The 13,874-nt window shown below is 47.9% G+C and overlaps 1 protein-coding gene across 4 annotated transcripts in view; it reads left to right on the top strand.

Annotated features, from left to right (window-relative positions):
• The window catches only part of AMD1 (adenosylmethionine decarboxylase 1), a 131,039-nt gene that overhangs the window by 18,840 nt on the left and 98,325 nt on the right, over positions 1–13,874 (top strand). For 2 of the 4 annotated variants that reach the window (XM_029595263.1, XM_029595261.1), the window contains exon 2: positions 1,685–1,771. The exons of 1 other annotated variant lie outside the window; for it this stretch is intronic. In XM_029595263.1, the coding sequence (XP_029451123.1) occupies positions 1,685–1,771 (87 nt within the window). Of the gene's footprint in view, positions 1–1,684; positions 1,772–3,512; positions 4,341–13,874 lie in introns of all 4 variants that reach the window. One more of the 4 variants, XM_029595264.1, reaches the window with a different exon arrangement.

Raw genomic sequence — 13,874 nt, 5'->3', positions numbered from 1 at the left:
GGCTTGTTGCATCTCTGAACTACAGGCATTGTCATGTTAGGAACCGTTCCTCCGGATGACCCCAGGAGTGTTACAACTTCGTACTGTTCCATTCTTCTTGCCCAAGATAGTCTCGGAGTTTCATTTAAATCAGTCCATCTGGTTGCCATCCCTAGATAGGCACAAGGACACGGAAGAGTACCAATTGCCAAATTCTGAAAAGAAAATGGCAGGAGACCCCGGCGTGCCACAAACTGAGCTCGCACTGTTCGTGGTGAAGATGAAGGTCCTGTCGTGCCGTTCACGATGAAGATGAAGGCCACCGAGAGACGTGTTCTGCTCGCAGCGAAGATGAAGGCCTTGAGAGTGACTGTATTGAGAGCTGAATGTGAGGGAGAGGGAAGGTGGTGCTTAAGTGTGGTTGCCAGAGAGGGAGCCTATATGACGAGATTGCGAAGGTGTGTATGTGAGGGTGTTAGCCTGTGTGAAGGGATTGTGTGTGAGAGCCTGTGTGAAGGGATGAGTGAGACATATAGGTAACCTGTGTGAGGGTGTATGTGTGAGAAAGGGAGCTTGTGTGGGTGTGTATGCAAGAGAGGGACCCTGTATGAGGGGATGTGTAAGAGTGATGGAGCCTGGATGAGGGGGTGTGTATGTGCACTAGAGGGAGCATTTGTGTGAGGGAGGGACAGAGGGAGCCTGTGTGAAGGGCAGTACTGAGAAAGGGGTCAAACTCTGAGTGTCCATAAGAGTGGAAGGGGTTGAGCCTAGGGGTAGAGAGATACTGGCAGGTGGAGGAGTTGGGGCCTGAGAGGGCAAAGTGGCCAGGGGAGTAGGGAGAGTGAGTAGAAGGGACACTCTTACAGTGAATTTCTAGGGAAATTCTGCTCAAAATATTTAAATTTCTGCATCTTTAAATAACTTTTTCTGTGAACATAAGAATATGCCATACTGAGACAGATCAAGGGTCCATCAAGCCCAGCATCCTGTTTCCAACAGTGGTCAATCCAGGCTATAAGTACCTGGCAAGTACCCAAAAACTAAGTCTATACCATTTTACTGTTGCTAGTAATAGCAGTGGCTATTTTCTAAGTCAACTTAATAGCAGGTAATGGATTTCTCCTCCAAGAACTTATCCAATCCTTTTTTAAACACAGCTACACTAACTGCACTAACCACATCCTCTGGCAAAAATACCTAATGCCTGATAAATCACATTCCTTCAGGAACTCACATTCCATATCTGCCCATTGTGGTCTTTGGTTCTGTTATGCCTGCCCTTGCACAGTGCACCAGGTTCAAAGTCCAGTAATATAATTTTGGGCAGGATAAGTCTGTATTTTCCTAGGCAGTTGAAGAATCTGCTTTCTTAGTTGTGAAAATTTCCCCTTTTCCAAAGACTAATACTTGTCTGTAATTAAGATAAGGGGAAAAGTTTTAAAAAAACTCAGAAGGGATAGGAACAAATCCATCAACTTAAAACTTTTTTCTTGAATTTTAAGGGGATGAATATTGACCTCCCGCATGTTGTACAGAATATGAATTTTGGGGACACTGTACAACTGGGGAAGTCATGCAATAGAGATGCTGGCTTCAGAAATCTAATTACCCTTACTGAGATCTCAAGGCAATATGTAGACAATTTGCTTTCTATGACATAAATATTGTCTGCCTTAAGTGACTTTCTGAACTTATCCTTTTACAGGTTTGAGTGGGACAAACTTTTACAGAATGTGCATTGTTTGATCATCAGTGTGACAAAAACTGACAAGCAGGAAGCTTATGTACTCAGGTAAGCCAAAGGAAAGCTAAGAATCATAAGCATTTAGGGGTGTAAACACCTCAGAAATAAGGTGGCAGAAAATGACCATACCACATGGCTAGCTGGTTCTCTGTTTGGATCAGGACAACTTTGTTGGGCAGCTGATCTCTGAAGCCTGTAGCATATACCTGATAGTCTGAAGCTCCAGGAAATTGATTTGATGAGTGTTCCTGAGCAGATCAGACACTGGGTGCTAAGCCCATCTGCATGAGTTCCCCACCCCAGGGTGGATGCATCCATGGCTAGGACAATTTGGGTAGGGGGACTTTGAAAAGAGATCCCCCGTTCCAGATTTGTAAGTACCTGCCACCAGGGCAATGAGTCCTGGAGAGACTGGGTGATTCAGAATCAATGCTGGAGGCTCTGAGTGGCCTGGCGCCACTGCAGCCTCAGGGTCTATTGGGCTTTACGCATGTCTAGATGAGCCAAGGGAGTGACATGGACTGCAACAGCCATATGGCCCAGCAGCCTCAACATGTGCCACGCTGACACCTGGCTCTACTGAATTTCTGCTGCAATGGTCATAAGGGTGAATGCTCTTTGACAAGGCCTTGACCTGAGCTGTCTAGCAGGGCTCCCATGAAGTCCAATTGAAGTGATGGGCTGAGATGGGACTTTGGGTAGTTGAGAATAAACCCTAGTGACTTCAACACCTGGATGGTCAAGTGCATGGACCTCGTGGCTTCTGCCTGAGATGTGCTCTTGACCAGCCAGTTTTCCAGATAAGGGAAAACATGTACTCCCAGTTTGTGGCAGTGCGCCACCACCATGGTACTAGAAGTGCTGTTTTCCTACCATGAATCAGATACTTCCTATGACTGGGGAAGATCTCGATATGAGTGTATGCATCCTTGATCCCCCCTCAATCCAGTGGATTGAGGGGGGATCAAGGAAACCATCTTGAACTTTTATTAGAAATTTGTGCAAGGCTCTTAGGTCTAGGATGGGATGGAGTCCTGTTCTCTTTGGAATCAGGAAGTACTAGGAGTAGAATCCCTGCTCTCGTTGCCCTAGTGGTACTGGCTCGACTGCTCCGGCTGTTAAGCGAGAGAAGAGCTCTGCTAGTAGTATCTCCTGATGTGCTCCCAGCCCCCAGAACGGGCACGGAGGGCAATTTGGTGGGACACCTATTAGATTCAATTGGTGCCTTTGACAGATGATGAAAGAACCCACTTTCTGAGGTTATACTGGGCCACTGGTCTGCAAAGAACTGCAGCCTGAGCAAAAGGTCCAGCATTGTGGGTATGGGTGACTGGCCTACTCTCCCTACTCCCCAGTCAAAACCTCGTCCCTGGGGGGGGGGGGGGGGCGCACTGTTTGCGATGAGGCAAGATAGACGCTTAATCATGTAGCTCCTGCAATCCTCCACCTTCAATACCCGATTAAGAACTACAATATACACTTTGACCTGCTTACCAACCACACGAACGAGCCCAGATGAATACGAGGAAAAAAGGCTTAGATTTGCAGAAATTCTTGTTCACTAAAGTGGTGGAAGAGCTGAGGAAATCAGGGCCTAATATTTGAGTACAGCAGGGGAAATGGAAAGCCAGGAAACAGAAGCTCTGGTACTGTCCCCGCAAGCGGCAATAGACCATGCCCTGACCTTATCTGACTTACCAATGAAATCTGTGCTGTGTGAATGATTCATAGAACTACGTATGGTCTGAAATGAAGCATCATAAGGAGGACTTACTTGCTTCCTTTTCAGAACTTTGTGAAGACTTTCTGGCACTTGGTCAGCGGGTGGATGACATCTATAAGAGTAGATTGCCATGACACCGCCATTACAGCACTCACCCAGAACAAAACGGAGATGCAATCCGAAATTTTCTTCTTGTCTGAAAAGTTAGAGGACATAGAGAATTGTTCAAGGCACCTCAACATTCGGATAAATTGAATATGCAGATACCATGGCGATATCAACCGCATTTTGTTCCTTCCTCTTAACTCAAAATAAAGCAGAGAAAGGACAAGGAGAAAACTCTGAGAGCCCCACAATAAAAACTGAGAGCGCACAGGGCATTAGGAGCACGCCAGGAAAGCAGACCTCGTGACATATTAGACTTTCAAAGCTTTATTCAAAAGGAAGCAGTAATTGCAGTTGCAAGACAAAAGAAGCTCTGGACCTGGAACATGGAAATCGCTGTTTTCCAAGACTTGGCAGCCAGCACTCTAAAAAAACAAACAAACAAAAAAAAAACGCAACGACCTGTGTGCAGTTACAGAAGCGCTGAGGTGCACGGATATCAGGTATCTGTGGAATTTCCCCTTTACCCTATCCTTTCAGCAAGAAGGTGTCACATACCGTCTGAAAAGTGAAAGAAGTGAGGATGGTCTTTCAGCAAGCAGGCCTTGAGCTCAGCCTTCCACCACCGCTGACGATGATCGCTAATACAAGCATGGACTTAGCTCCAAAATGGCAACGTGTTGAGAGATCCAAGCGTCGCACTGCAAAGAAGCCTCAACAGATGCCAGACAACATGTCTGATCAGGGCTGACACAAACTGATAGGAGTCATTTATTGTATAAAGTTCAGGTATACTGCTGAAACATAGTCCAATAACAGGGGAGGTATGGTCAATGATTACTTCTCTTAAAGCTGGTAAATCGCCGGGCCTAGATGGCCTACCAGGGGAATATTACAAAGCAATCTCTGATGTGCTGGCTACTCACCTAGCGGATCTTTTTAATTATATCAGGGAGGGAGTGTCCTTTCCTAATCAAGCCAATATTGCAGGTATCATGGTATTACTTAAACCGGGACGAGATCCCACCTTGTGTGGGCCCTATAGGCCAATCTCTTTAATAAATCAGGACCTAAAAATCTTGGCTAGAATATTGATGCTACGATTGAATAGGTACCTACCTTCCCTGATACAATTGGACCAAGTGGGATTTGTTCCGCAGTGGATGGTGGTGGATAATGTGAGGAAGATACTAGATTTAATATGGTGGGCAAAGAGGGAGGGGACACCAGCTGCACTCCTTTCCATTGATGCAGAAAAGGCCTTCGACCTAGTTCATCAGCTTTTATTTCAAACCTTAGTAAAAATGAACTTTGACCCTTTTTTCATGCAGTGGGTCACCCAGTTATACAATAACCCAAAAGCCACAGTGAAAGTGAATGGTGGCTATGGTGACACGTTCACGATTGGTAGGGGCACTAGACAAGGTTGCCCACTTTCTCCACTGCTCTTCGCTATATTCTTAGAACCTTTCTCCACGTGTATTTGAGCATCCCAGTCTATAAAAGGAATTCAATTGGGCACTCATAGTTTCAAATTATCACATGCCGACATGTTTACTTTAGCTGACCCTTGCCATTCACTAATTGAAGTAGAAAAAGAATTATCATTTAGCAAAGTATCTGGATTTAAGGTGAATTTTGAGAAATTGGAGTTATTAAATATAAATTTGCCACATTCTGACATCATAGAATCTCTTGGAACTTCCCATTTTGCTGGGCAAAGAAGTCCCTTAAGTATCTGGGAATTAATCTCCATTCTAATTTGGAAGACCTTTTCTCCATCAATTATATTCCCCTCATGTGGGCAGTTGACAGATATTGATAAATGGCATAAAGGCCCATTTACATGGCTGGGGCACTTAGCAATTGTCAAAATGAATATCTTACCAAGATACCTGAACTTGTTCTCCACTTAACCCATATACCTGCCATCTTCTTTGCAGATTACATAAGAAAATATTTGACTTCATTTGGCGGCAAAGGCCACCGAGAGTAGCTAGACGTGTCCTATTTCAAACTAAATTACAGGGGGGGTTGGGAGTGCCGAATATACAAGCCTATTATGTTGCATCACAATTGAAGGCATTGGATATTGCACGTGTTCAAAACCCCAAACTGGGTGATTGCTGAACAGTTGATGGTTGGAGAGATGCCCATAGGAGCAATCCCCTGACAACCCAGACGAACATGGAGGCGCACAGCATGAATACCTTGGTCCTTGAAAACCACATTGAAGATTTGGGACCAGTGGAAAGGGAAAGTGTTAGGAAATTCATACTTTTACCAAACAAATTTATTACAATACAGAATTTGCTATAGGTTATCAGTCAGTGGCCTTCCGGACATGGCAACAGGCAGGTATAACTACTATTGGACACTTGCTTCAGGGAGGGGAACTATTATCCATGGGCTAAATAAGGAAAAATTTGTTCCCTCTACGTACTTCATGACTGGTGCGCCCTCTGTAAACCTTCAGTATTTCTCTGACTCCAGCAGATTCGGGTTGCACCTTCAGTTCTCCCATTTTCTTTCTGTGAGAATAGTCTAATTTATTTCTCCTGTTTTCTTAACACTTTTTATTTGGATGGATCTTATTTAAAAAAAAAAAAAAAGCAAAGGCTTTTCTTTGTAGCTTTGCTCTACTTTCTATGGGCTGACCTGCTGCAGGCTTGCAGGCAGAGAGCTGTCATTCAGTGGCAGACCTGTCTTTTTTTATTTATTGCTGTATTGTTTTGGGGGTAAGTAACTTTCCTTTTACAGGGCTGTCATTTGCTGCCTTTAGGGGTGAAGTTGGTGGTCAAACTCCTCCCCCTGAATATCGACCCGCTGCCCAGAGATGTCGTTTCCTCAGGGCAGCCCCTAAGCTTCAGAGACGCGACATCCCTCTGGCTTGGGAAAAAAAAAAACGGAACGGGTCATTAGTCAGGCAGCACAGGACTTTGATTTCGTTCCTGCTGTCGAAGGTTTTCGGAGGTCTGGGTTCCAAGCCCTTCTTTCCTTGCCTCCATGCCACGGCTGACACGATGCAGCACCTGTAGGGAGCCAGGATCGCGGCTCTCCCAGGAAGGCCTGTGTGCTCGGTACCTCCCCAGCGGGAAGGGCATCTCAAACCCTAGAGGGCGGTCTGTTTCGTGTGCAAATGCGCGCCAGACTCTGAGGTCGGCCCCATTCCCGTCCAATGTGGGAACGGTGGCCATCTTGGATCCAGTACTTGCTGCTCCAGCACTGCCTCCTGGTGATTCAGACCTGGACAGACCTCATTCTCTTCCGGTTCTCTTTCTGGCGCACCTCCCCGATGCAGAGCCGCCCTCAGAGGACCCTCCGGGCCCCTCTCCCCTCCGGCCATCCCTCTCCCAGAGCCTTTTTCCACAGAATTTATTCTGCTGATGCATGGGGCTTATTTGGCAAGGCTCAGCCACCACCAGGATGCTGTTTGGCTCCCCCACCTCCTAAAGTGGTCAGTCTGGGGGAACTCCCGGACGTGGCAGTGGGGCTTCGTGGATCTGTACCGCCTCGGCCCAGTACAGCACCAGTATTTCTGGCCCTGCAGTTCCAGTGGCCCCTTCGGGATCCTCTGGGGTTCAGCCGGTTGCCCATCCAACCGGTCCTGACCCTCCACCCCTGACTGACCCTGCTGTGGACCCCTGATCTAGGTGACCTGATGCCCTCGGCGCAAGTTGAAGGGGATGTTCCTCGGGTTCTACGCCTTTTCCAGAGTGAGATGGTTCCACTTATCTCATATGTCCTGGCCGGATCAGATACTGGGGCCCCCTAGGAGGCTCCTGCCGCCAGCTCTGCACCAAAGAGGGGATCCGGTCCTACTAGCCACCTTCGAAGACTTTCCTTTTCATCCTATGCTCCTCCAATTGCTGTCCAGGGGATAGGAGACTCCGGAGGTGCCTCTGCGGGTTGGCAGAGTGATGGACAGACTGTATCCACTCCCAGAGGAGTCCCTGGAACTACTTAAGGTACTGAAGGTGGATGCGTCTGTATCCACAGTCACGGCTAGGGCAACTACTCCTGTGACTGGAGTTGTATTTGAAGAGTGTTTGAGGCGTCCGCCTTGGGAGTTTGGTCTGCTGTTTGTAGCTCCCTGATGCAGCGTACATGACTCTGTTGGAGCCAAAAACTACTTTGGACTCAGGACCTGCCTCCAGGGGAGGCACAACAGGTGGAAAGGCTAGAAGCCGTCATAGCGTATGACGCGGACGCACTGTATGATCTTCTCCGGGTGCTGGCCAGATCTATGGTCTCCGTAGTCTCAGCTCGGCACCTCCTCTGGCTCAGGACCTGGTTCGCAGATTCCTCCTAGTCTCAACTCTGCTTCCTTCCCTTCAAGGGTAAGATGTTTGGAAAGGAGATGGAGCAACTTAAGTCGCTTGGGGAGCATAAGGTACTTAAATTACCAGAAGATCCTCCTTGGAGATCCAGAACATACAGCTCCGCATGGAACCATTTCAGAGGACATTGGCTGCACCTGGCTGAAGCGCCAGTGTCCCCCAGGCCTCCCTCGTCTAGATTGCAGACCTGGCCTCATTCCTTTTGGGGATGAAGATCAGTCCGAGACACCCTTGACCAAGGGACTGCACTACATCTTCACATTTAAAAATTGCCGGCCCATTCTTCGATTCCCTGCATAGGAGGACACCTGTCGCTCTTCTACAAGGAGTGGGTCACAATCACTTCAGACCAGGGCGTCCTGGATATTCTATAGCGCGGTTACGCTTTAGTATTTGCTCGACCTCTCAGGTTTGTCTTTTCTCCGTGCGGACTAAGGAAACAGGGCGCTGTATGTCAGACACTAGACCACCTCCTGGATCTGGGAGCCATTCTTCCGGTGCCACTACCAGAACAAGGACTCTGCCATTATTCCGTCTACTTCGTAGTCCCCAAGCAAGAAGGCTTCTTCCAGCCGATCCTGGATCTCAAGATGATCAACAGGAAGCTCAAGGTACCACACTTCAGGATGGAAACTGTGTGCTCAGGGATTGCTGCGGTGCACTGGGGAGAGTTCCTGGCGTCCTTGGACTTGATGGAGGCTTATCTTCATATCCCCATCCTGAAGGAGCATCAGCACCTCCTTCGCTTCAAGATTTTGTGGCAGCTCTTCCAGTTCCAGGCCCTGCCATTTGGGCTGGCAACCGCTCCTCGTGCCTTTACCAAGGTGATGGTAGTGGTGATGGCCCTGAGGAAGGAACGGATCCTGGTCCCTTGACTTTCTGGGAGCTCATTTCGACATCAAAGTAGGCATAGGTTCTCTTCGTCTGGAGTGGGTCCAATCGCTCCTTGCTCAGGTTCAGCGTTTCGGGACCTCGGACTTCCTACAGCCTGGGACTATTTCCAGTTGCTAGGTTTCATGGCCTCCATGACAGATGTTGTGCCTTGGGTCTTTATCCACATGCGTCCCTTACAAAGAGCATTACTCTCGCGTTGGAAGCCGGTATCTCAGGAATTTGTCTCCTCTGCCTATACCGCCCCTACCCAAGGACAGCCTGACCTGGGGCTCGACCTGGATCATTTGCTTCAAGGAGTAGAGCTCTAGGTTCCACAATGGGTACTCGTTACAACAGATGCCAGCCTTACTGGCTGGGGCCAGTGTGCGGTCGGCACTCGATGCAGGGTCAGTGGGCACTAGAACAGGCAACTTGGCCAATCCACCGTCTAGAGACAAGAGCGGTCCGTCTTGCACTGCAGTGTGTTCTGCCCCTAGCATAAGGCCGAGCAGTCCAGAATCCTCCCTGACAAGCCACAACTGTGGCGTACATCAGTCATCAGGTGGGGGGGGAACAAGAAGTCTCCATGTGACTCGGGAGACTAACAAGCTGATGCCGTGGGCGGAACTCCACCTGTCTAATCTGGCGGCATCTCACATTGCAGGGGTGGACAATGTTCAGGTGGCTTTTTTAAGTTGCCAGCGCTTAGATCCCAGAGAATGGGAACTGTCCCAGGAGGCAGTGGCACTACTCATTACGCGATGGGGGACTCCCCATCTGGATCTGATGGCCACGCAAAGGCTCCGTGCTTTTTCAGCTGCAGAAGGGAGCATGGAGCAGAAGGCGTCTATGCCCTAGCCTTCCTGTGGCCGAGGAACATCCTATGTTCCATATTCCCGCCTTGGTTCCTGGTGGGAAGAGTGCTCTGAAGAATAGAGGGTCACCAGGGGCCTGTGATCTTTGTGGCTCCGGAGTGGCCTAGTCTGCCGTGGTTCACAGACTTAGTCAACCTAGCAGTGGACAGCCTGCTACGCCTGGTGCATCTGTCGAATTTCCTACGGCAGGGACCAGTATTTTTCAACTAGGTAGATTGCTTCTGTCTAGTGACCTGGCTTTTGGAACAGTGCCGGCTGAGGAGACGAGGGTATCCAGCGACTGTTATCTCCACTTTTCTCAAGGCTAGGAAGCCTTCCACCTCCAGGTCCTATGTCCGAGCTTGGAAAGTGTTTGAGGCTTGCTGCCAGTCCTCACGTCTCTCTCCACGGCGTGTGACCATAGCCCAGATCTTGTCATTCTTCAGCGAGGGCTGGAGAAGGGGATTTAGCCTACAGTTTTCTCAGATCAGGTGGCAGACTTAGGTGCTCTAGTTCCTCATCGGGATGGCCCTCCTCTTGCGACACACCCGGATGTGGTCCAGTTCTTGAAGGGAGTAAAGCATGTGAAACAGTCGCAATTTATGCCCCTCGGAGTTTTGATTTTGATCCTTTGTATTCTTGTCGGGCTGCCCTTTGAACCGCTGTAGAGCACTACCCTCAAGGACCTGACTCTTAAGACAGTTTCCTTGGTTGCCATCTGTTCTGCTAGCACAATCTCGGAGCTGCAGGCCTTGTCATGTAGAGAGCCTTATCTCCGCTCTACGGATCCCGGAGTATCCTCTGGTATCTTACCATCTTTCCTTACAAAGGTGGTCTCGTCTTTTCATGTGAATCAGTTGGTGGAATTGCCATCATTCCGGGATGAGGATTCCAAGGAGCTCAGGCGCCTAGATGTCAAGCGAGTTCTCCTTCGATTTCTGGAGGTTACCAAAAACTTCCGCTTATTAGATCATCTTTGTCTTCTGGAGTGGTCCCAAGAAGGGGAACTAAGCTTCAAAGACCACCATTACCTGATGGATGAAGGAAGCAATCTCTACCGCATACATTGGCGCGGGGCATTAGCCCCCAGATGGTATTAAAGCTCATTCTCTCGAGCTCAATCAGCTTCCTGGGCAGAAAGCAGAGCAGTCTCTCTGCAGGAATTTTGCCGAGTGGCCTCTTGGAAGTCTTTGCACACTTTTGCGCATCACTATCGCTTGACTCTGCAATCAACGACCTCTGGTTCTTTTGGGGCTCAGATCATTCAAGCTGGGATATCAGTGGCCCACCCTATTTAAGGAAAGCTTTGGTACATCCCACGGTGTGGACTGATCCTGGTACGTACAGGGAAAAGAATTATTTCCTTACCTGCCAATTTTCATTTCTGTAGTACCATGGATCAGTTCAGACGCCCACCCTAAGGATTTTGGGGTTTTTTCTTTGGGTTAATCCTTCAGCTCGACTGTGTAATCATTTCAGGACTTGTTTGGGACTGACAGAATTCACATTGCAAGTTTGCCTATTCATATTTAGTTTGATGTTCAATTTAGTTGATATTCAGTTTTGTATTGATCCATCCAAGGGGTTTTTCTTTGTTGCTTGGATATTCTTAATACTGAAGGTTTACAGAGGATGCACCAATCATGAGGGACCACCCTCTGTTTTTGCTCTGACTCCATCTGCTGGAAGGGGGACATAACACACTGTCTGGACTGATTCATGGTACTACAGGAACGAAAATTAGCAGATAAGGAAATAAGTTTTATAGAAGAAGCAAATTTAACATATGCTCAACTCAAAACACTTTTTTAAATATATGTTCTACACAAATTAAGGGGAAGTCTATCTCTATTTGAAAATGTATGTATCGCCACCAACACTTTCTAAAGGAGTATCAAAAATTTATGGCTTGCTTGACATACCAAGTACCAAACCTCCTAATCATCTCACTCAGTAGGAAAGGGATTTGGGGGCCCGGTTCCTGCTAAAATGTGGGGCGTCATATTTATGAAAGCGAGTAAATGCTCTATCTCTGCTAGATTACAGGAAAATAGTTATAAGATGTTATATAGGTGGCACCTAGATTCTGAAAAGCTACTTAGGATGTATTCCACAGTCTCACCTGGAGAGAATGTGGAGCAAATGGCTCTCTTTCATATATAGTGGGAGTGTCCCAAAATAAGTCATTGGCAAACCTTAGCTCAATGGGTGAGTCAGCTCCTGAAAATATCTCTCGTGGGAACACACAACCACTTTATTAAATGCACCCATTGCAGGGATGGATCACTATCAGCAAAGGTTGTGTATGATAATTTTAATTGCATCCCGCACAGTTCTCGCCCAACATTGGAAGTCTGCAGTAATTCCGACCATATCTGAAATAAAGTCCAAAATACAAAATTACCGCCAGCTAGACTACTTGACAGCAGTAAAAAATCGTGTAACCACCCATCACAAGGTTTGGCAACCTGTAAGTGTGATGCCCACATCAGCTGTTTGATTAATCTTTCCATTGCAGTGGAACCCTACTGCATGTCAAATGGCGAATCAGGACATTGCCTGCAAGGTGAGAATTAGTAATAGTTGTCATCCCTAAAATAATAGATAACTCAGGGCTATCCCAGCATAGAGTGATCTCCACGGACAATGATGGATGCTATGTAGTTTTCTGTAACTCTTCTGGCTTATATGATAATATTGGCAATATGTCTACATGCTTTGTACATCACCTACATTTAATTTCATTTATGATTCTACTTAATCTGTGGCTATCATGAAAGTACCCTAGTGTAAAGACTTATGCACCCTTTTGAGAGAGGGGACGGGGGAGGGGATAACATGCTGACACAAGCCATAATCAAGGAATGACACAACTACAGGTGTTATATTTTTATATCTTTATTGTATGTGTTTACACCATTGTTGGATTTTGTATTGCACTTGAAAATTTAATAAAACATAAAAAAAAACACCTCGTCCCTGGAGTTGACTGAGGGACTGGCTAGGGCTTGGGGGCTCTCTGCTGCCTGGGATGGCCACAGGAGCCCTGATGGTTTTGACGGGAGGAGGCAGAGTTGTTGGAGGGTTTCATGGTGGTCCCGAAGGATGAGGGATGTGGCTGAGCTATCTCAGATTCTCCCCTGTACACAGCACATCAGCAAGTGATTCCAGTACTCTGGAGATCAGAGGCCTGCAGCCTACCATTCTGAGTGCTGATTCCTGCTGCAGATACTCTGTGCCATCTTGAAAACATTGTAGATTGCTTGTACTTCGTATATTCTGCATTCCAGGCCCTTATGCACCTGCTTCTAGATATCCCTTGATTACTGGCTCATGTAGAGCTGGTAGGCAGCAATGCAGGCAATGAGCATGTCACCTTGAAATATTTTCCTCCCAAGAGCAGCCATCGTTCTATTGTCCTTCCCTGTGGACACCGAGGAATGAGTCCGTGTGCTTGGCCCTCTTGAGGACGGATTCAACCACTGTAGACAAGGTAAACCCTGTCTGCCTTAACAGGAGGCACTGTGAAGGGGGGGTTCCCATATTCTCAGCAGCAGCTCCTTAAGGATCTTGTGCACTAGGATCATCCTGATCTCTTTAGGCTCAACGGACTGGAGGATTTCAAGCATTTTGTATCTGTCATTTTCCTCTGTAAATAACTGAAATGGGGATATCTTTCGCCATCTCCCTTACAAACCCTGCGAAGGTCAAGTCCTCAGGTGTAGACTTCCTTCACTCCTCTGGAGGAGAAGGGTCTGGGAGACCCTCGGAGGACTCTGAAACATAATTCACCCCCCCCCCCCCCGTGTCATAGGATTCCTCATCTTCACTGTAATTAGCAGGGGATCCGTCCCTAAGTGCTCAGTCTTTGTCCAGAGGTGCAGGCACCGGTAGGGCAGTGGAGGGGGGGGGGGGGGGCAGCAGGCCTCTGTATCTCTGCTAGCCTCAGTGGGAGCTTCCTTGGAGGAACCGGCAACTACCACCATATTGGTAGGGGAAAGCCTTGGTGCCCCACCAGGCACCAGTAAGCACGTTGAGCTTCTCCAGAAGCAATACAAGGATGGCCAGCACCAGGTCCGGTGCTGTCGGTGCCACAGACCGAAGCCCTGTGGCACTCCAGCTCCTTGAATGTTGCAGATGCCAAGACTGGGAGGAAGGAGGGGGTGGCCAGATCTTCAGATCCTTGAGGTGGATCAGTGGCTTCTGGAACGGTGGAGACTCACAGACCCCCCTGCACCAGTGGAGGACTGATGCTC

Source organism: Rhinatrema bivittatum, chromosome 3 (assembly GCF_901001135.1).
Source record: "Rhinatrema bivittatum chromosome 3, aRhiBiv1.1, whole genome shotgun sequence".
Lineage (NCBI taxonomy): Eukaryota > Metazoa > Chordata > Amphibia > Gymnophiona > Rhinatrematidae > Rhinatrema > Rhinatrema bivittatum.
This window is presented reverse-complemented; position numbering and strand designations above follow the sequence as displayed.